We start from the raw sequence: 24,002 nt of genomic DNA on the forward strand, positions 1-24,002 counted from the left end.
CTATTCCTCTCTCCCACCTGGTAATCACTCTCCAGTGGAAAAGCTCCATCAAGGCTTCCTTCATTGGACAGAGAACTGTGTGTATCAGAAACTGGATTTTTGTGTGTCCGTTTACAAACTGCACAGAGATGGCTTGACTGCATCTGGCTTGCTGGTCAAGAGGGATTAAAAGAGCCAAAGAATAACTGCATCCTTTAGCTGGTTCTCCTCTTAAAAGCATTCAGCTTAGAGAGAAACTTTTTTGTCACTTGACTCCATACCTGAGCCATTTCCCGTTGTGCTGCTTTCTTTGCAGTGTCTCTCTCCGTTTGAAACTGCTTTCTTAGAGCTTCCATGCGTTCAGTATGCAGTTCTGCTTCCATTTTGGATTCCTCCGTCATCCGTTCTCTGTTTGAAAAAAGACAAAGATAAATAACCTTTAGAAATTATCTTAGAAGAAAGACGTGGAGGGGAATGTGCAACTTCCCAGAAGGTATGTGATTTACAAAAGAGAAGCAGATCAGTCCCCACCAAGTGAGCCTCACAGAGCTGGAGCTCACTACCAGAACTAACAAAGGCATTACCTGTAGCATTTGAAAAACTCATTCAATATAAAGAGATCCAACCAAAAGAGTGAAACACATACTTTTGTTTTAACCATTAATAAATAGTCTTGAGCCAACAACATTTCATCAGAATTTAAAATTTGCACAGATCACAAATCCAAAAAATACCTTCTCTGCTTTAACTTATACCGTGTTTCCCCGAAAATAAAACCGGGTCTTATATTAATTTTTGCTCCTAAAGATGGATTAGGGCTTATGTTCAGGGGATGTCATCCTGAAAAATCATGCTAGGGATTATTTCCCGGTTAGGTCTTATTTTTTGGGAAACACGGTGCCTGTCTCGTATGTCAATATGTTCACTACCTGAAAGCAATAAAGATATATGTGTACATTGCATTTTCCTTGGGTATAAATTTTCATGGAATGTCACTAATATCTAAATCATATTTACCTAGCTATAGTTTAAGACAAAGCTTGAGTGGCTTGACCTGAACTTGATGGTTTGACCTAACTAATCTCAGGCCCAAAGTGAAAGCCATTTGAATGGTTTAGCCTCTGTTTAGACGAAGTCGTCCCACTGCTAGATGGGAATAACCCATCCCGGCTCCTGTTATTCCTTTTCCAAGTCACACTTGTAAAGGACACGTAAGCTTTTAAAAGAAAAGGCTTGGAAGAAATATGCAAGTGTCCCTTCCAACCAATAATCTTTAAATTTTGGTTTAACTTTCATGTGCAGAAGCTTGACACTAGACGAGGGAGGAGCGGAAAATGAGCACGCCCCACCCAGCCAGGTAGTATCTGTTGCTCAACTGTGCCTGGCTCCTTAACATGCATCTGCTGGGAGTACTAGTTCAAAGTAGGAGGAAAGGGGTTAACTGGTTTATGTGAATGAGCCAAACTTACTCTCCCAGAGGCTCTTCCCTAGTTTCACTGTGACTATACACTGCCCTTACTTGAAGGTTTCCAAATTCTGTCGTTCAAGTTCTTTGTTTTCCAATTTCTCTTGGACTTGGTCAAGCTTTGTTTGCAGATGATTATTTGTCTGGAGAGCCTGCTCCAGGCTCATAGCCAGTTTCCTGTTGTCTTCTCTAGCCACATCTAGAGATTTTTGTAGAGGCTCCATCTGAAAGAAAGAGGGTTTTTAATTCCACTGTAACAGATGCAAGAAGTCCATAACACTGTTTATTCACTTCTGACCCTGTATCATCAAGTGCCACTGAAACAATAATTAGTTGGAATCACAACCAGAGATTCCAGATGCCTGGAATACATACAAGGATGTGCGAACTTACTTTGGACATTGATTTGGAGACTCTTAGAAGGCAATGGGAAGGGTATGCCACAATGATCACTAGAGAGCTTTGGAAAATAGAGCCAACTTAATTTATTCTAATTAAAAAATCTTTAAAGTAGTTAAATTATCTTTCCTGATCCTATGGCCTTTGGTCTCATTGCCTAGAGAGGTAAGAACTGGCAACTATTCCTTGTATATCCTTCCAGAAAAAACTTATTTATATAAACTACCCATGTGTCTTACATGTAGATACATATTCCTGTGTGAATACACCTGTGAGCACACATGAAAGTATGTGTCGCCTTATAAGTAGTGGGAGCACTCTGAGGGTGTAAGTTATTCTCCAAGCCCTTTAACTTCTGCAATCATTTATGCATTAATAAATGAAAAGAATGTGAACCATATAAGACAAAGAGAATTGGCATAATTTTGATCCCAATAAATGACTTCCTGTAAGACTGCAGACCCTTTTCCCGTTTGTCACTGTCCAAATATGTCACACTGTCCAAAACTCAGACTTGAAGAAAAAAGTTTACCTGACTGTTTTACTCCATTTTTCCAACATAGCAACATCCTAATAAAACCAAAAATATGAATGTTATTATCTATAAAACCCTGGCCTCTACCTCACTGTTGTGCTGTGCATCCACGACAAGCATTCTGGCCTGCCACTGGTCCACTTCCGCTTCCAGCTTCTGAACCCTCTGCTGATTTAGAGCCCTTGAAATGGAAAGCACAGAAAGAGTGACTATAGAAAAGAACCATGTAGGAATGATACCACTGGGAGTTACAGGGCACCCTTCTTCCAAGAAGCTCAGATAGCACACATAGTAGGTAGGCTATGGACACTCAGAGTGTCTGTCAGTTGGGAAATGACAATTAGTAGCCTCAACTTTAGGTTAAGAAATTAAGGCTCCAATGGATTCAAAACTTGTCCCATCTATGATTCAGTTTGGCTTGATACATGAAATTATATAACTAACTTACAGGCTGGTAATTTTATTATGTATATATTTTATAAATATGTATCAGCAGTACAAAAATATATCACCTCTACATCAATTGGTTTGATGTCGAGATTTTTGCTTTTAAATACAGCAGCTACCTTGAATTTTATTGTGAATGGTAAACAATATTTTTAATACCATCCCCTTGAATTTTTTAAGTTTAGAATACACATTCATAATATGTAAAAAAAATAAAGATAAGCACAATGAAGAATATAAAACTCACTTGTTCTCTCACAGAGGCAATATGCACCACTAACATACACACTATAATATATTTTAGAGGCCTTATTAAACTCAGACCTTTGTTCATTTACCAAAAAGGAAAACTCTTACATAATTTTTGAAACATTTGAGTATTTACAAAACATGGCTAGAAGTAGTTCTCAGAATGATTCATCCAAAATAATTATTAACCTTTAAAAAGGACACTAATAAATAGATAATTCAAACTAATGTAGGCACTTACCTTCAATTATCTTGACAATTACTATTCTGTAATAGTAATTACTATTACAATTACTATTCTGTAATGGTAAACCTGACCCAAGGGCAGGTTTAAATGGTATAGGAAACAGCAGGGGTGAAATAACAGTATATGATAAGAATTTCTAGAATACAGACTCCTTTACATCATTATAAAATATGGGAAATCAGAATTTTTGGAAATCATATTAATTTCTAATTCCAGATTTTCCCTAACTTTAAACTAGTTCTTTAAAGACCATTTTACTAGATTTTCACAAATGAAAGAATATAAAGAGACTTGGTTTCTTGACTGCACATGGCTCCTTACTATAGTGCAGCAGAAAAATACAAGTACATACAAAGGCAGAAAAACAAACTCCAGTACCTTTCTTTCTTGAGGCCTGCAATCTCTGAATCCCTCCGCCCAAGCTCTATTTGTACTTTTTCCAGAGCACCTTGCATCTTACTGTGAGAAGCCAGCACATTCTCCAACATGATTGTAACTTTGCAGTTGTCTTCTTTAGCTTCTGCCAACTGTCGCTGAAAGTTTCCCACCTAATAGGAAATGAAACCAGACAAAGATATTTGATTTTTTTTGGTTATTCTGCTGCTGGTGAGTCCCATTACTTCTTGGAAAGAGTATAGAAGGCAGGCATGGTAGAATGCTAAGAATAATAATTAAAGTATATTTTACTTTTATTTTGTTCCTTAAGTTATTGTGACTTTGAGAAAAAGAAAACTAGACCCCACATCTCATGGATCCTATGGAGAACTCTGCTGTGCTTCCCAACTATTGTCATGTCACAGCACATATATGTAGTAACTGGAAACATGAGGGTCAACCATTTCTTGGGTCTAGAAGTAGTCCCAGGCTAGCCTGCTCTGGCCCTGGTCAGCTATCTTATGATGGGGTCAGAAGAGGAGAACACATCTGAAACCCATCAGAATTATCTCAGGAATAAAGACCATAAGAGAAAGTGGAAGCTGCTGAAGAATGATATAACTCATAGCCCTCTTCAGAGAGACAACATCTAGCACCTGCTGTCAAGGAGAAGTTTGAGATGTGACCTGTTTTCTCTAAGCACACACACTGTAAGGTAGAAAGCATTTAGTGGTTTAATTTAATGTGAAATTATAGCAGTTAATATCACGTTAATAAAGCGTAAGTAGGCAGGTTATTACCAAGGTCAGATGTGTTTCAACAGAAAAAATTAGGACTTGATTATTTTAAGACAGGAAGTTGAAAAAAAAATTGGGAGTTAAATTATGTATATTTAAGGAAGAGATTTTAAAGCTCTTCTTAAAGTGATTTTTTTCTTTAGAAAAAATCCTCCTCTGATCAGTCGTCATTCTTACTAAAGATAACAAGAAATGAGTATGGCTTAGGAAAGATTTCATAAGCACCACTCCCAAGTAACAGATGTTCAGAAAGGACCAATGCCTTACCTTCTTGTTCTCTCTGTCCTCTAAAGCCTCGAGGTCCTCTTTCAACTTCTGACTCTCTTTCAGGGCTGTATCACGACACCTCACGGCTTGTGAGAGCTCCTCTTCATTCTTTTCAAGAATGGATTTTACCTTAGTAGAAAAAAAGGAACGATAAATGACTTTTCCAAAGCTCAATAAATCAGTAATTAGAATAAGACACAGGTATTTAGAAACCAAACTTAAAATGTTTAATTAAATATGCTTATCTGTTATAAATAAAACCAACTTCATTAGCTGCTTTTCCTTTAAAGAAAACTACAAAGCAAAAATGAATTTGTGTGAATAAACATGGGCAAGCCTAATATATGTCAATTTCCACGAAGGTAGTACAGAATAAGAGCAAAGGGAGATAAGACTGAACAGAACATATAAAATGGGGGAGAAATTGATTATCATGAAGTTTAAAAATATAATATAAATGCACAAATATAATAAAAGCAAAGATAAGTAAGTACCTAATAGTGTCACGAAAACCGTGTCACAGAAGAATGAATCCTAATCAGAAGTATATTTTATATCCCTGAAACACTTTTAGGCTATCTACACAATCATTTTAAATGATCTTCATACTATTTTAAACACTACTCTTTAAAAAACATTTTATTTTGAAATAATTACAAACTTACAGGATGTTGCAAAACTAGTTCAAAGAGTCCCATGTACTCTTCATCCTGCTTCTAATGGTGACAGCATCTTACATTGCTGAGGGTTCAACATCAAAACCGGGAAACTGACTTTGGTACATTACTATTAACTAGATTAACCAGACTACAGAACTTATTCTGTTTTTGCCATTTTGTAAAGCTACATTCATCTCTGTGTGTGTGTACATGCACATAGGTCTATGCAATTGGATCTCATGCATGTTATTTGTGTGACCACCACCATCAAGATTCAGAACTACTCCATCACTACAAAAGAATTCACTTGTATTCTTTGTATTAGCTACTTCTTTGTATTCACCCCTCCCCCAATCCATTCCTGATTTGACAACTACTAATTTGTTCTCTATCTCCATAGTTTAGTCATTTCAAGAGTGTTATTTTAAATATTTAAGTATAACTTCTGTATACATAATATTCACATCATTCTTTTAATAGCTTTACTGACGTTAACTGATATACAATAAGCTATATATATATTTAAAGTGTACAATTTTGACATATATAAAAACCCTTGAAACAATAATCAAGATAATGACATGTCCATCATCCCAGAATTTCCCTTATGCCTTTTTGTAATCTATTCCCCTTCTGTGTCTCCCTGTTCCTACACCTCCACCCAACGCAACCACTGATTTGTTTTCTGTCACAATAATTTTTATTTTCTAGAATTTTATATAAATGGAATCATATTGTATAATCTCTTTTTTGAATGGCTTCTTTCACTCAGCATAATTATTTTGAGGTTCATTCAATGTTTTGCATATACCAATAGTTAATTCCTTTCTGTTACTGAACAGTATTGTATTATATGGATACATCACGGTTCACCTCCTGGACACTTGATTCATTTCCTGCTTTACACTATTACAAATCGAGCTGCTGTAAACAGTTGTGTGTAAGTCTTTGTTAGACATATGCTTTCATTTATCTTTGGTAGGTACTTAGGGAGTCAAATGGCTGGGTCATATGGTAGTAGTACGTTTCACTTTTAAGGAAACTACCAAACTATTTTCCAGTGTGGTTATACCGTTTTACATTCCCTTCAGCAGTGTATGAGAGTTCCAGGTGCTCCACATCCTAACACTTGGTATGATCAATTTTTCAATTTTAGACATTCTAGTAGGTGTGTGGTAGTATCTCATTGTGGTTTTAATTTACATTTAATTTGCATTTCCCTAATGACTGATGTTTAACATCTATTTAAGTACGTATTTATATCCATATATCTTTTTCAGTGAACTATCTGTTCAAATACTTTGCCCTTTGTTTTAGAGTTCTGTCTTAATGAGTTTTGAGAGTTTTTAATATATTCTGGAGCCATGGCTTTTATCAGATATGAGATTTGCAAATATTTTCTCCCAGTCTATAGCTTATCTCTTCATTCCCTAACAATGTCTTTGAAAAGCATAAGCTGTCAATTTATCATTTTTTTTTCTTTATGGTCATGCTTTTGATGTCAAATCTAAGAAATCTTCGTGGAATCCAAGATCGCAAAAATTGCCACCTATTTTTTCTTCCATAAGTTTTATAGTTTTAGGTTTTACATTTAGGGCTGTGATCAATTTTGAGTTAATTTTTATACATGGTATGAAGGAGGGCTCAAAGATTTTATTTGTTTCAAATGTGGGTATCTGATTACTCCATCACCATCTATTGAAAAGACCATCCTTTCTCTCACTTTTGTTGAAAATTAAATGTTCATAAAATTAATTATTTTGAATAAGCAGCACATCCACTTTATTCTTAAGGTATGAAAGGGTAAAGTGAAATCTCCCAGCCACCCAGTGTCCTTCCAAAAATAATGTTGCCAACTTATTATGATTCATTTCAGAGATATTCTATGCATTACAAGTAAATACATATGCATATACAGTTGACCCTTGAACAATATGGGTTTGAACTGTGTGGTTCATATAATTTATTTCTCTATCTATCTTCAAGCGTATTCCAAACCATGGATACACCATGATTTATTTAGCCAGTCTCTTACTGATGGAATTTTGGTTGCTTCCAGTCTTTTGCTATTAACAAATAACATTTCAGTAACTTGTAACCATGTTATATGTACAGCTAGTATATCTGTAAGAAAAAGTCCTAGAAGTGCAATTGTGGGGTGAAGTGATAAACATTGCCAAACTGCCCTCCACAGGACTTGTATTACTTTATACTTCCAGCAGCAACCAGAATGTCTTTTCCTCATATCTTCCTCAACATTATTATACTTCCTTAAAAGTTTTCACCTGTAACATTTAAAATACTTTAACTTTTTCTGTAAGGATCTAAGAATAGTACAACTTGTAATACACAATATACAATAGTACAACTTATAAGAATAGTACAACTAAGAATGCCAACTTGTAAGTTCTGAAAATCTTTTGTTCTAGATTTTGTTCTAGAAAAGTACACAATGATACAGCTGACCTTTGAACAACAGGGGTTTGAACTGTGTGGTTCCACTTACATGCAAACTTTCTTTTATAAATCCTGTACTGTTTTTGATCCACAGTTGGGAGTCTACGGATATGGAGGGCAGACCCATATGCATTGACCTATGCCATTTTATTATATATAGGGGACCTGAGCATCTGTGTATTTTGGTATTCATGGGGGATCATGGAACCAATGCCCCACGGATACCAAGGGGCGACAAGTTTTGGGGGAGTCAAAAATTATACACAGATTTTTGACTGCACAGGGAGGGAGTCGACGTCCCTAACCCTCGTGTTGTTCAAGGGTCAACTGTATAGTTTTTGGAATTTTACCAGTGTTTATAAGAAATATACCATGTTCCCCAAAAATAAGACCTAGCCGGACAATCAGCTTTAATGCGTCTTTTGGAGCAAACATTAATATAAGACCAGGTCTTATTTTACTATAATATAAGACCTGGTCTTATTTTACTATAATATAAGACCGGATCTTATATTAATGTTTCCTCCAAAAGATGCATTAGAGCTGATTGTCTGGCTAGGTCTTATTTTCGGGGAAACACAGCATATATATACACACACACATATATGAAAAGGCCACTAGCAAAAATGTTTACAGACAAGCTATAGTACCTTCTAAGTTTAATTATCAAGCTAAGATGGATGCTCTAAAAAGTTTTCTTTGGAAAATATTTTCCAATATTTCATTAATGTATTTTATTAATATATTTCTATTTTAAAATCAGGCTTTATTCAAACATTTTACTGCAAGCATTAAGATTAGGTAGAAATTTTGAATTAAAAAAAATCAAAATTAGATTTAAAAAAACATCAGTGGTTACTGTTAATCCAAATCTGATATTTCTATGTCTAAAAACAAAAATTATGTGATAGCCAAAATGATAGTTTTGAGCTACATCGTCAGTTTTCCCTAATTTATGAAGAACCTAATTTCCTGTTATTACTCATACCTCCAGACATTATCTTTCTGGATTGTTACTACCTTTCTTCACTGTTGTATAAATCTGAAATTTCCTTATGATTTAATTTGTGTTCTTCACTTACCAAATCCTGTTTAGGAAAATTTGATGACTCATCATTTATTAATGGTCTTGAGGCAAGAACGTCTATTTTACCTTCCAGTCTTCCCTCCATGGTTTTAATAGCATTCAAAAGAGTCTTTAGAGAGATTCTTGAGTCTCCCATCTCCTGAGAAGATCTCACAGAAGTCAGATTAGGTGCAAAGGTCACATGGCGTGTAGAGTTTGGAATAACACTGGGTAAAGCAACTGATGAAGTTCTTTCCTTTATACTGGGTCTACAACTTTCAAGGAATTTTGAAGATGCAGGCCTCTCTGGAGATTTCCTTTTTCTTGGAGGCATCACCAATTAAAACAATAAAATCAACTAAACCTAGAGTAATTTTTCAAAAGAGTGACCTCTTTACTAAGAGAAACAACACATGTTCTAAATGAAGCTGCGATGGAAAATATGTGAAAATATGTTCCAGAAATCACACTGTAAAGTATGTCCTAGTGAAGAAGCAGACCTTAAATCAAATTCCCTGTCGGAGAGAGGATCTAATGAGGCCCCCTTCACCAGTACAATCAGATGGTAGAACCCTAACAGTATTCCATTTGGAGATACATTCCGGCTCCCTGGTTACCAAGGATATACATATACAAATGTTATAGATACAGAAGTTACACAACATGCTTATACTGAGTGTTAAAGAGTTTTTGAATTGCATATGTAGTAAATTAGTAAATCATTGAAATGAATCATTTTCTGTAACACATTCTTGGATTATTTTCCTCACAATGTGTTTTATATAACTTGTTTATCTAACTTTCTGTATTCATTTGTTAAAATGTTATGTGACCTACAAAAGGCTTTCAATCTCAGTAGCCACCAGGCTGACAAGTAAGCACCTGCTCTACTAATACCTCTTTCAAGTGTGCTGTCTGTTGCAGGTGTGTCTTGTTGGTACTGAGCTCTGAGATTGCCTATAATTCAAAAACCAGAGATACTTGTTTTTCATGTCTGCCAAAAGTTTTAAAAGGGTTCAAATCAAAAAACTACTTCCTCTATGAAAACATTTTTGAATGCTTCCATCGTAATGTGCTCCCCATGAATGTCATAATACAGTCTATTTTGTTTCTGAAAGGCATAACTTTCTATTCTACAATAAAGTTTATTGAGCACATTCTTAAGCCTCCAATTAGAGCAGAAGCAAGGTGAATGTCGCAGTCCTGTTTTAGGCATCTTTATGAATTCCTCTGTGGCTTAGCAGAATGGTGTACATAGTGGGTATTTAAAAAAAATGCTTGTCGAACTGAGTCAAGTGACAGAATATTCATTTTTCTGGGCTTCTAAGATAAGCTGGGGAGAAAGGCATCAATTTCTTAAAGACTAACTAAAACAATTTAACAGCAATCTGTAGGTATTAATCATACCTGAGTATATTTGCCTTCTAGAGCCTTATTCAACTTGCGTAGATGGTCATTCTGTGAACAAGTTTCAGTAAAAGAATGTAGCTGTTCTTCCAGCTGTTTAACTTTTATCTGGGGGAAAAAGCAGAATAATAATAAAAATAAGCCTCATTAATGATATTTATATCTATCTATATTTATATCTATATATATATATCTATATATATTTATGTTTATATACTCCAAAAGGAAAAAAGATGTCATGAGTTTTGCAAAAATCCTTAAAACTTATAAAAACTAATCCTAAGTTTTTCTAATCATGCAAAGAATGGTATTTCAACTGAAATACGTAGCTATTTCAACAGCTAAAAGTAGGCTATATCCATTTACATTTACAGAGCAGAGACAACTCACTTGATTTCTACTGCTTATGGATACTCTAACATGACTCACGAATATAACAGTGGGACTTTGTGGGTAATAAATTCCAATTTTAAAGGAATAGTAGTATCTAGCATTCAAAGCCTTTTTGAATATGGATAATTAGAATAGTTAATGTGCAAGGAGACAGTCTTGTGTTTTTACTGACAGAATTATAAAGATTGAATAAATAGAATTATTATATGCTGAATTATATTTTAAAACTACCTCATAAAAATGACTACTCACATCTTTGTCTTTAGAGAAAATTATCATTTGGGGATAGGTATATGAACAGAAGCCACCCAGATTTTAATGTGGTAAACAAACTCATGGAGGTTCAAATGCTTGTCAAAGTTATAGAATTAGTAAATGACAGAGCTAGGTCCTCTCAAAATCCGGCAATATTTAGTTTGACAACTGACATGTAAAAATTAGACAACAAAAGTCAGAAAATAAAATCTCATACCTGGAGTTTTCCCTTTTCATAGGCCAGTTTATTTTTACTCTCAGTAATTTTCCCCAAGACCACATCCACCTGCTGCTGGGCGAGCTGATAAAGTAAACACAGGGATCAGTACCTCTAGGCATAGAAGGGAATAATCATTTTCCTTTTTATTTTTAGTTTTTTTAAATTAAAGTTTATTGGGGTGACAATGGTTAGTAAAGTTACATAGATTTCAGGTGTACAATTCTGTAATACATCATCTATATCTCACATTGTGTGTTCACCACCCAGAGTCAGTTCTCTTTCCATCACCATATATTTGACCCCGTTTACCCTCTTCTACAACCCTCCTTCCCCCTTACCCTCTGGTAACCACTAAACTATTGTCTACGTCTATGAGGTTTTGGTTCTTCCTTTGTTTGTCTTGTTTTTTGTTGTTTACAGTTTTATATTCCACATATCAGTGAAATCATATGGTTCTCTACATTTTCTGTCTGACTTATTTCACTTAGCATTATAATCTCAAGATCTATCCATGTTGTCACAAATGGTACTATTTCATCTTTTCTTATAGCTGAATAGTATTCCATTGTGTATATATACCACAACTTCTTTATCCAATCATCTATTGAAGGACACTTTGGTTGTTTCCATGTCTTGGCCACCATAAATAAAGCTGCAATGAACATTGGAGAACATATGTCTTTATGGATAAATGTTTTCAGATTTTTTGGGAAGATACCCAGGAGAGGGATTGCTGGGTCATATGGTAATTCTTTTCTTAATTTTTTGAGGAACCTCCACACTGCCTTCCATAGGGGCTGCCACCAATCTGCATTCTCACCAACAGTGTATGAGGGTTCCTCCACAGCCTCTCTAACACTTGCTACTACTTGTCTTGATGATAGCCATTCTAACTGGGGTGAGGTGATATCTCACTGTGGTTTTTATTTGCAATTCTCTGATGATTAGTGATGTTGAACATTTTTTCATATGTCTATTTGCCATTTGTATATTCTCTTTGGAGAAATGTCTTTTCAGGTCCTCTGCCCATTTTTTAATTGGATTGTTTGGTTTTTTTGCTGTTAAGTTGTATGAGTTCTTTACGTATTTTGGATATTAACCCCTTATCGGAGCTGTTGTTTGCAAAAATCCTCTCCTATTTGGTTGGTTGCCTCTTTATTTTGTTGATGGTTTTTGTTGTGCAGAAGCTTTTTAGTTTGATATAGTCCCCTTCATTTATTTTAGCTTTTACTTCCTTCGCCTTTGGAGTCAAATTTTCCTTTTTAAACAAGTATTTACACCCGTACCATTTCTGTAGTAATGAAACCAGTATTATCTTTTATTTGCTACTACTGCCTCTTAGTTTTTCCCTCATCAATCACAGTGCTAACATGCAAACATGTAGGGAGACTGCTAATGAAACTACGGGTACCTTAAGAGTTCTAGAGTTTGTTCTTCTTTGTTTATTAATTCTATTTTTGTTATTAATTATTCCTTTGTGGTTGTGATCCAATCCAGATGTGGGGTGGCTATACCAGTGGTTACAGATAAATTTTGAGGATTATATACTTCTTGAAGAAAACGGGAGGTACAAATTATCACAACCATTCGGACAGTTGGAGATGCTTGTTACCATAGTAAAAGACAAATTAAAAAATCTCTGAATAATACACATTGGTTGAAAACTCACTGATCAAACACTCTGAACAGTGTTTTCTGGGACAAACATTACCGACGGCTCTATATTTCATGAAATTACATATTTTCATCAAACAGCCTTTACTAATAACATTTCCCTCCCATGTCTTTTTCCTCAAATTTTATCAGAAGAAATAAGAATTAATACAGTTCTTTTGATTGAATTTTGGGCCTTATTGGTACTTTAAGAACAATATTAGTGATTGAATATAGAAAATTCACCTTCCATAATCAATTTCAGTGTTATATTTTAATAACAGGAAATACTGATATTTGCCATATGTCTAACTCATCTTCACAAACTCAACTGTGGGGATAATACAGACACAAGCAAAATGTGACTGAGAACACAATTTCTTAATCACTCAGGCAGACTAGCTGCATTATGGATAATCTGTAGTGAACATGGAGTTTATGTCTTGGTAAATATTGACATAATTCACTATTTCTGGCTTACACTTGCTGTATATATGAATAATAGAATAGGGGGTCTTTTAATCACTTAAAGCCAAAGAATTTAGACATTTCTTTTATGTTCAACTTTAGGCAAGTTGATAAAGACGAAATCACATATTAGAGATATTAATTTACATGAGACATCCCTCACTATTTCTGACATCTGTAGTGCACTTTATTTCAAGATTTGTGAAGCCAACACACTTGTTTCCAAGTAAAAGCAAAAATACATTCCAAACTAGATTACTATATAATAACATATAACTCATTTTTTCCTCTGTTCAAAAATATTTTCATGAGAACATATGTTCTACAAGAGGTCATACTAGTCTGGATTGTTTTCTCCTTTGTAGTTTCTTTCACTCAAAGAATTAGGCCATTGTAGATATTCTAGACTTGATAAAAATGTAGGAAAAGCCAGAGAGAATCATTAGTCCTTGTATACCATCTACCCTAAAATTACGCACATTTAATATAAAAATGTATACCCAATATTAGGTATTAGTGTTATGAATTATTATGGCCATCTAAGTATTTGTCTATCAGAGCAATATTTCATGCATAATATAAATATGCGTACCTTGTGGTTTTTTTAAGATTAACAAAATGCTATGTGTTGCTCCCATATAGAAAAATATTTTTTAAAGCATGCAGACCAATAAAGTATTGTTTTCAAAATAGCTTTAGGGAAATGTAGACTGCTATCAAAAATTAGCAGGCTAGAATCGAATGATGTCAGAAACATGGCGGCATGAAGGGTCCCTCTTGATCTCTCCCCTTGAAGTTACAACAAGCTGAACAGCTATAATTCAACAAAGGATTCCCTGTGCAACACACAAACACATCTGAGAGATCTGCACATTGAAACATGAAGGTGGACACACTGGGGTGAACAGGGAAGGAAGGGAGAAGTGCAGAGACAGGAGCTGCCAGTGTGGCCCAGGGATCACTGCAGTCCTAGGAGGGGGGAGGATTGGGACTGCAGGTGCTCTCTCTCTGTGGCCCCGAACAATCCTGCCTGAGTGACCAGCATATAATAAGGCTGAACCCAGCGATCAAGGCAGAGGCCTCAGGGCAAAGACCGAGTACAGAAGTGCTACAATTGTGGTCTGCTAGGCAGAAAACAAAGCCATGGAGCCTGGCTGCCTCACCACCACCTCCCAGAGCTCGCATCCCTGTCACCCTCCTAATGTTAGCGGCAGGCCTCAGAAAAAACGATAGCAGTGTCAAATTAAAGAGCAGAATGTCAACACTCCTGAGAACTACAGAGACAGTTCCTGAACAGGAGATGCACAGTGTAGCTAATTCCAGTGACAAGGGAGGAACTATAGGGTTGAGGCAATTGCCATTGTGTGTTGCAATTGCCATTACTCAGAGGAGAACGAAGTCTCAAACACACCAACCACCTATCTCAGTCTACCCACCCCCACCTTGCAGCTGATCCCAGCACGAGCACGTAGGGCTGCTGAGGCACACAGCTCTGCATCTGGCTGCAGAGGCAACACTGGATTTCTGAGGCTGATAATCCCCTTGCCCACCACATCCTCCCACAGGGGTGGTGCCCTGAGACGTGACCTGGTCACGGAGACGCCCACCTCCCCAGGAAATCTTCCACCACCACATGAAGCTAGAACAGGGCAAGAGAAAATAAAATGCTCCAGTGCTACCTACTGGAAAACAAAAGAGAGACCTCTTCATATCAACTAACTGCAGAAATCATTCCATAGATGCCCAAGAAGGGAAACAATTCATCTATTACCATGAATAACCAAGGTACAAGGCAGCTCAGAAAGAAAATGAAAAATCTCCAGAAAAGAAACTTAAAGACATGGAAATATGAGACTTAAATGACAGAAAATTCAAGATGGCAGTTCTGAAAAAACTCAACGAGATGCAAGAAAACTCACATAGGCAGCTTAATGAACTCAGAAATAAAATCAACAAACAAAATCAACATTTTACCAAAGAGAATAAAATCTTTAAAAAGAACCAAATAGAAATACTGCAGCTGAAGAACTCAATATAAGAGATGAAGAACTAAATAGTGAGCTTAGGAAATAGAGCTGACCAGATGGAGGAAAAAATTAGTGATATAGAAGATACAAATCTGGAAATGATGCAGATAGAAGAGAGAGACTTGAGACTTAAAAGAAATGAAAGAACTCTACAAAAACTATCTGACTCCATCAGAAAGAGCAATGTAAGAATAATGGGTATACCAGAAGGAGAAAAGAGGGAGAAGGGCACAGAGAGTCTGTTTAAACAAATAGTTGACAAGAACTTCCCAAACCTATGCAAAGAACTGGATCCTCGAATCCAAGGAGCAAACAGAACACCTAATTACTTCAATCCCAACAGGCTTTCTCCAAGGCACATTATATGGAAGCTGTCAAAAATTAATGACAAAGGAAGAATTCTCAAAGCAGCCAGGAAAAAGAAGACAGTAGCCTAACAAAGGAAAGCCCATTAGATTATCATCAGATTTTTCAGCAGAAACTCGACAAGGAGGGAGTGGAATCAAATATTAAAACTATTGAAAGAGGGAAATTACCAGCCAAGAATATATCCAGCAAAGTTATCCTTTAGAGATGAAGGAGGAATAAAGACCTTCCCAGATATATAGAAGCTGAGGGAATTTTCCACCACAAAGCGTGCATTACAGGAAATACTGAAGGATGTTATTCTACCTGAAACAAAAAGACAAAAATGATACAAAACTATGAGTAAAATTACTAACAGACAAGCAGAAGCAGAAGATGGTAATCCCTACACACAGAGCACTATACATTTAAACATCACATAAAGGTAAAGGAGATAAAAACATAAAAAAAGAAAAAGAGAAGAAGACAATTTGCTACTGTAACTTTTCTCACTAAGATTCTCAGTGTAAATGGACTCACTGCACCATCATTAAAGGCTGAAATGACAAAAAATAAACCTAGAATTAGGAAGTGTGAGGAAAATAAATAAGAGGATAATATTTATACAGGGATACTGTACGCTAGGCCTTCTGATGGGCACTTTACACACAATATGACATTTAATCCTCAGTCTGGCAAGACAGAGATGACCCTCTTTGTGTTCTACTCAATCAATGTTTCTTAAACTCCCATTATGTATTAGGCACTATGGTAGGCAAGGGAATATAAAGATTAGTAACTACTGCTCTTGCATTAAAAGAGTGAAGGCAGATGCATGCTCAGGTCAATTTCTAATTGATGTAGTAATTATTCTGATACAGTTATGCATAGTATGCAGTGGGAACCTCACAGGAAGATCACCTTGGCAATCAAGGCCATAGAGGTTAAGAACCTACTCAAGTCACACACTAAATGGAGCTAAGGGTTGAAACCAGTTCTGTCTGAGTTCAAATCTGCGTGTGGGAGGAAAGAGGGGGCATACACAACACACTCATATGTGTATCTCGAAAAATCAATAAGAGGTAGCTTTTATTGAGAATTTCAAATGTTAATTCTCAAAGAACAAAAATATACTGCCAGCATTGAATGGCAATAGGTTTAATGACATAGGTAAGATTAAAACAAAAAAAATCCTGAAACCTCAACCTCACTCCTGAGACTCCTACAGCCAATTGAAACACTTCTAGGCAAGCTTGGTCAGAGAAGAGTCTATGTGGAAACATAGATCTGCAAGCTGGAGCTGAGGTGTGGGTTATCAATAGGAGACCTTAATCAAGAGTTGTAGTCTGCAGGCAAGAATCAACTTTGACCAAATCACTAACAAGATCCATCAAAGTCAACAATAAGGTCAGGCCACAGGCCTGCTCCCTGGCTGTGGGGACATGAAAGAACTCAGGCAGATTGCGATGTGGTCTTCCAGAGGGACCAAAACCAGGGAGGCGGATAAGCCCAGCTGAGGGCTGACCAACAAGCTAAGGACATGGATGAATCTTTCATCTCAGAGGAGGGAGGGTTGGTGTGAGATAGCACCAGGAATGAGAGCTAATGCATCTTGTCACTCCAATAGGAACTTAAAGGCTTTTTCCCTGGGTCAGCTCAGATACCAAGAATTCAATAAATGTTAGCTACATGCTTAACATGTATCATATTAACTTACTTAATCCTCAAACAACCAAAAAACAATAGTAGTATTATCCCCATTTTGACAGATTAAGAAACTGAGGCTCATAAAGATATTAAGGATTGTCCCCAAGAATTATTGAAACCTAGGCAGTCTGGCTTTAAAGCTAAGAAAATGTAAAAGGATTTATACTTTATGTAATTTTTCATAGTTGAAGTAATAAACAGTTTATGACACAGAGAGAATTTAGCTCAGATTAAGATGAACCCACATTAGGGCCTTCCATGGAATTTTCAAAGATTATTTACATGTTACAGAAGCAATAACTATTTTTTTTCAAGTATTCAAAAAGACATAGAAAACTTACTAGCTTCTTAACAAACCAATCACCTCTTTAAATCCCCTTCACTTGGAGAAGATATTTTAAGAACGCTACAATTTATTTGTAATTCATTAACCTTGTTAAATAGTTTTTAGAAATCAAACTTACCTAATAGAGGAAACTCTCAGATAGGGAAAAAATACAAGTTTCTTCCTCATAATTTATGGGAGAGAAAATGTTTTTAAAACATTAGAAATATTTGTGCTTTTCAGTTTTATAGATCATCTGTGTAGGTAGACGTTAAAGCTGCATTAAATTCTTGTTTACTTAAATTCTTTATTTTTTGAATGCTGTAGGGATTTCTGCCATATTTAGCCTGAATTATTCAGGACTTATGGTAATTATTAAAACACAAACAAATGAAAATACCCATCTCCTGACTTCTGATTTTTTTTTTTAACTCATTAGTCATTAATTCCTACTTTAGACTGACCTTTTTATACCCACCCCATGGTAATCAGAAGTCTCTTGTTGAAGTCCTAGGGAAGCCATCTGATCTGCCAGGAGCTTATTCTTTTCCTCTAGGGTCTGTAGGTTGTGAGTTAATACATTTACGTCTGCCTTTGAAAAACAGAAGGAAAAGAGGAATCCATTTATTATCTATAAATAGATAAATATATCTATGCCAGATCTAAAAATATTACCTTATTTTAAAACTGACATTTGTAACTATAAAATAGAAGGCATCTTAAGAACATATTCCTGTCTTTATATTTGGGGATTTTCAATCTCATAGCTTTATGATGATTTAAAATAATTTATTTTTCTTTTCTTTTATATTTTTTCATCTTTTGTAGTTGTCTTCAGCAGGAGGGTTATTATCAATTACACAGTTCACATTTACTAGAAATGGAAGTCCTTCTGGTACTTGGCATTTATTTAAATATTAATTCAAGCTTATAAATAGAGATGCAAAAATCTTCCACAAAATATTAGCAAAATGAATCCAGCAATATATAAAAAGGACAACTAATCAAGACCAAGTGAAGTTTGTCCCAGTAACACAAAGCTTGTTCAACATTCGAAATCAATTTGCATAATTTACATCAATAGACATGAGGAAAACCACATGAACATCTTACTAGATGCAGAAAAAGCATTTCACAAAATTCATCATTGATTCATGATAAAAACTCAGCAAATTAAAAATGGAAGGGAACCATTTCTACCTGATAAAGTGTATGCATAAAAACCATATAACTAATATTAATCCTAATGGTGAAAGACAATATTTTTCCCCTAAGATTGGCAAAAAGACAAGGATATCTCTCTGCTCTTACCATTCCTATTCAATATCATACAGGAGGCCATAGTTGGTGCAAGAAGGCAAGAAAAAGTAAAAAAAGACATACAGATTGGAAAGGGAGAAATCAAACTGTCTCTTTACAACGGACATGATTGTCTACATAGGAAATCCCAAAGAATCTACAAAAAAATTAAAATAAAATAAAATAAAATACTAGAATAAGTGTGTTTAGTAAGGTTGAAGGCTACAACATCAAATCAATTGTATTTTTATAAATTAGCAAAAAACAACTTGAAACTGACTTTTCCACTTATAACTACAAAATCCATGAAATTCTTTATACAAATCTAAAATAAATGCTCAATATTTTACATGCTGAAAATTACAAAATATTGATGAAAGAAAAAAACTAAATAAAATTGAGAGAGAATTCATATTCATGTATTAGAAGATTCAATATTGGTAAAATGTCAATTCTCTCTAATCCCAACCACAATTCTGTAGGGTAATTTACCATGGTCCACCTTTTGGTGGGGTCTGGACTGTGGGGCTAGAAAATATGCCTTATAAGAAATACTAAAGGGAGTTCTTTAGGATAAAATAAAAGGGCACTAGATAATAACTGGAATCCACATTAAGAAATAAAGAAATAAAGAGTAAGGGAAGTAACACAGGTACATGTAAAAGTTATATAAAAATGTTAGGCCATAGAGAAAACTCTTCATAAATTTGAAAGGATTGAAATTACACTAAGTATGTTTGCAACTACAATAGAATAAAATTAGAAATCAATAAAAGAAGGACATTTTGGAGATTCACATATAGAGTGTGCCAAAAAACTGTATACCAATTTTAAGAAAGGAAAAAAACTGTATTAAAATTGTAATACTCAATAAATACTGATAACAAAAGATGAATACAAATCATGTGTATACATTTTTTTGGCACCCCCAGTATATGGGAAAATTAACACACTTCTAAAAAAAAATCAATGGATCAAAGAGGAAATTACAAGGGAAATTAAAGAATACTTTGAGATGAATAAAATGAAAATACAACATGACAAAATTTATAGTATTCAGCTAATGCAGTGCTTAGAAGGAATTTTAACAGCTGTAGACACCTATACTAAAAAAGAACAAATATTGGCCTTCAGAGGAGAAGGCAATGTGAAGAAGATAGAGAGGCTTTGGAATGACCATACACCAAGGGATGTCGGGCAGCCACCAGAAGTTGGAAGAGGCAAGAAACACGTTTTTTCCTAGAGCCTCAAAGGGAGCACAACCCTGCTGACCGCTTGATTTCAGCTCAGTGGAACTTATTTTGGACTTCTGGACTTCAGAACTTAAGAAAAATTGAAGCCTGAGAGATGAGCACTGCTGTTAAGTCCCCACAGCCGCACAGAAACGCATATGCTGCGTTCCATCATCCCTTGCATTCAAAATGCTACTGATGCATAGCACCTAATCAAGTCTCCAGGTTCCAGTCCCACTCCCGAGGAAGCTACGTCACCTCCATCACTACTATACTATCTGCTATGTTGCTTCGTGCTGGCTTTTCTCATTCATCATTTTCCCTGTTGAGATAAAGTTCAATAAACTAAAAAACCCCACAAATATCTCAAATAAATAACCTAAGCTTCTATCTTAAGAAACTAGAAAAAGAAGAGCAAAATAGACCCAAAGCAAAAGGAAGAAATTAACTAATAAAAATTAGAGCAGAAATAGAATAGAGAATAGAAAAACAGAGAAAATCAGTAAAACCAAGTTGGTTCTTTGAAAATATCAGCAAAATTGACAAACCTTTAGCTATACTAGCCAAGAAAAAAATAGAAAACACAAGTAATTAATGTTCGGAAAGAAAGAAAGGACATTACTACTGAACTTACAGAAATAAAAGGGGCTTCTATGAAGAGCTGTATGCCAACAAATGAGATAACAGATGAAATGGACAAATTCATAGAAACACCTAAATACTGAACTGACTTAAAAAAACCAGAAAATCTGAATACACCTATACAAGAAAAGAGATAAATCAATAATAATAGTTAAAAACAAATAAGACAAAACAAAAATTTCCCACAAAGAAAAACCCAGAAGCAGGTGGCTTCACCGGTGAATTCTACAAAACATTTAAAGAAGAATTATCACCAATCCCTCACAAACTCTTCCCCAAAATTTTAAGGGGAGGAATCACAAAATCACTTTAAGAGGCCAATATTACATTGATACTAAAACCAGACAAAGACATTACAAGAAAACTACAGAACAATATTCCTTATTTATATAGATACAAAAATCCTCTACAAAAGCCAGTAATCCACATCCAGCCACATAAAAAGGATTATGCACCGTGACCAAGAAAAATTTATTCCAGGAATTAAAGCTTGATTCAACATTTGAAATCAATTAAAGTACTACACCACAGTAACAGAGTAAATGACAAAATCCACAGCATTATTTCAATAGACACAGAAAAAGCATTTGACAAAATTAAACACATTGTCAGGATAAAAATTCTCAACACACCAGGAATATAAGGTAACTTCCTCATCATCATGATAAAGCGAATTTACAAAAAGCCCTCAGCTAACATCACGCTTAATGATGACAAACTGAAAACTTTCTCTCTAAGATCAGAAACAAGATAAGGATGTCTACTCTCACCACTTCAGCATAGTACTGGAAGTTCTAGTCAAGGCAATTACACAAGAAAAAATAAAATAAAAGGCAGCAACGTTGGACAGGAAGAAACAAAACTCTCTATTTGCAGATAACACAATTTTTATAAACACAATTTTTATATGGAAAATATATTAAATATTGTATTAAGATTGCAATACTCTCCAAAACAAATTGAATACAAATCCTATCAAAATTTCACCTGTCCTTTTTTTGCAGACATGAAAAAGCGAATCCTAATTTTTAAATAGAAATGCAAAGATCCAGAATAGCCAAAACAATCTTGAGAAAAAAAAAATTTGGAGGACTTGCACATCTCTATTTCAAATCTAAATACAAAGCTATAGTGATCAAAACTGTGTGGTGCTGGCATAAGAACAGACATATAGAGCAATGCAATATTAGGTGGGTGCAAAAGTAATTGTGGTTTAAAAGGTTAAAAATAATTGCAAAACCACAATTATTTTTGCACCAACCTAACAGAATTGAGAGTCTAGATATAAGCCCATACATCTATGATTAATTGATTTTGACAATTAATTGATTAATTAACTGTTTACTTAATTGATATTTTTCTATAGAAATAATAGTATTTTCAACAAATGGTGCTGGAAAAACTGGATATCCACAGGCAAAATAATGTACTTGAATCTCTACCTCATACATATATAAAATTAACTCAAAATGGACCTAACTATAAAATGTACAACTGTAAAATTCTCAGAATGAAAAACAGGTATAAATCTTTGAGACCTTGGACTAGGCAACAGTTTCCCAGATGTGACACCTAAAGCACAAGCAACCAAAGAAAAAACTAGGTAAAATGGTTTTTCATATCATAAAAATCTAAAACTTTAAAAAGACAATCCATAGAATGAGAGAAAATATCTGCAAATCACTCTGATAAGGATCTACTGTCCAGAATATATAAAGAACTCTTACAGCTTAACCCAGTTTAAAAACAGACCAAGGATCTAAACAGACATTTCTCCAAAGAAGATATACAAATGACCAATAAGCACATAAAAAGATGATCAACATTAGGGAAATGCAAATCAAAACCACAATGAGACACCATTTTTGCACCCACGAAGATAGCTATACTCAAAAAATGAAAATTATGTGCTGAGGATGTGGAGTAATTGGAACCCTTGTACACTGCTAGTGTAATTCCACTCCTAGGAATATATATCAAAGAATTGAAAACAAGTACTTAAACAAATACACACACACTAATCACCACAGCCAAAAGGATGAAAGAGTGCAAATGTCCATCAAGAGATGAAGAGATAAATTGTGGTGTATATGCAGGGGTTAGAGCACCAATCCCCAGCACAGTTGAAAACCACGTACTCGTATATCTTTGACTCCCCCCAAAACTTAAGTTGTCCCTCAGTATCTGCAGGTTATTGGTTCCACGACACCTGCGGATACCAAAATCCACAGATGCTCAGGTCCCCTAGATAAAATAGCATGGATCAATGCCTATCATTGGCCCTCCGCATCTGTGGACTTCCAGCCACAGGTCTAAAAAAGTACAGTATTTATTGAAAAAGATCCATGTATAATTGGACCCATGCAGTTCAAACCCATGTTGTTCAAGAGTCAACTGTATAAATAAAAATCTTAAAAAGAATCAACACTATATATACACAATGAATATTACTCAGCCATTAAAAGGAATGAAGTACTTTTAATGAAAAGGAATGAAGTACTTTTAATGAAAAGGAATGAAGTACTAATACATATAATAATGTGAATGAATCTCAAAAAACATCCTAAGTGAAAGAAGCCAGACACAAAAGTCCGCACGTTGTATGATTATATTTGTATGAAATACCCAGAACAGGTACATCCAGAGAGTCAGAATGCAGACTGGTGGTTGTCTGAGGCTGGGGGAAAGAGGGAATGAGGAGTAATTGCTTAAAGAGAGTGAAGTTTCCTTTTTGGGTGATGAAAATATTTTGGAACTAGACAGAAGTGGTACTGCACAACATTGAAAATGTACTAAATGCCACTGAACTGCTCACTTTAAAATGGTTGATTTCATATTATGTGAACCACACCCAAATTAAAAAAAACAGTGAGATACTTCACATCTACTAAGATGGGTAGAATAAATTTTATTTTTCATTTTCATTTTTTTAATATTCAAGTAAAAATTTATTGACCTTATTAAGTAAGAATCCTTATATATTTAATATTGCTTCAAATTTATCATAGGAGTCACTTCCCAAAAATGTTAATCACAGATGGATTGAAAGAGTATTGGGGAAATGTGGTAATGTTTCTATATAAGTAT

At 35.0% G+C, this 24,002-nt stretch overlaps 1 protein-coding gene across 2 annotated transcripts in view; it reads right to left on the reverse strand.

The window, feature by feature from the left end:
- The window catches only part of CCDC150 (coiled-coil domain containing 150), a 67,027-nt gene that overhangs the window by 12,297 nt on the left and 30,728 nt on the right, over positions 1-24,002 (reverse strand). Inside the window, exons 13-20 of one of the 2 annotated variants that reach the window (XM_033112403.1) lie at positions 18,221-18,334; positions 11,215-11,298; positions 10,350-10,457; positions 4,761-4,889; positions 3,700-3,869; positions 2,466-2,559; positions 1,499-1,668; positions 261-387 (exon numbers count right to left, since the gene is read on the reverse strand). In XM_033112403.1, coding sequence (XP_032968294.1) covers positions 261-387; positions 1,499-1,668; positions 2,466-2,559; positions 3,700-3,869; positions 4,761-4,889; positions 10,350-10,457; positions 11,215-11,298; positions 18,221-18,334 — 996 coding nt within the window. Of the gene's footprint in view, positions 1-260; positions 388-1,498; positions 1,669-2,465; positions 2,560-3,699; positions 3,870-4,760; positions 4,890-8,958; positions 9,463-10,349; positions 10,458-11,214; positions 11,299-18,220; positions 18,335-24,002 lie in introns of those variants that run through there. The other variant, XM_033112404.1, reaches the window with a different exon arrangement.

The sequence above is a fragment of the Rhinolophus ferrumequinum genome, chromosome 8 (genome assembly GCF_004115265.2).
Source record: "Rhinolophus ferrumequinum isolate MPI-CBG mRhiFer1 chromosome 8, mRhiFer1_v1.p, whole genome shotgun sequence".
Taxonomy (NCBI): Eukaryota; Metazoa; Chordata; class Mammalia; order Chiroptera; family Rhinolophidae; genus Rhinolophus; species Rhinolophus ferrumequinum.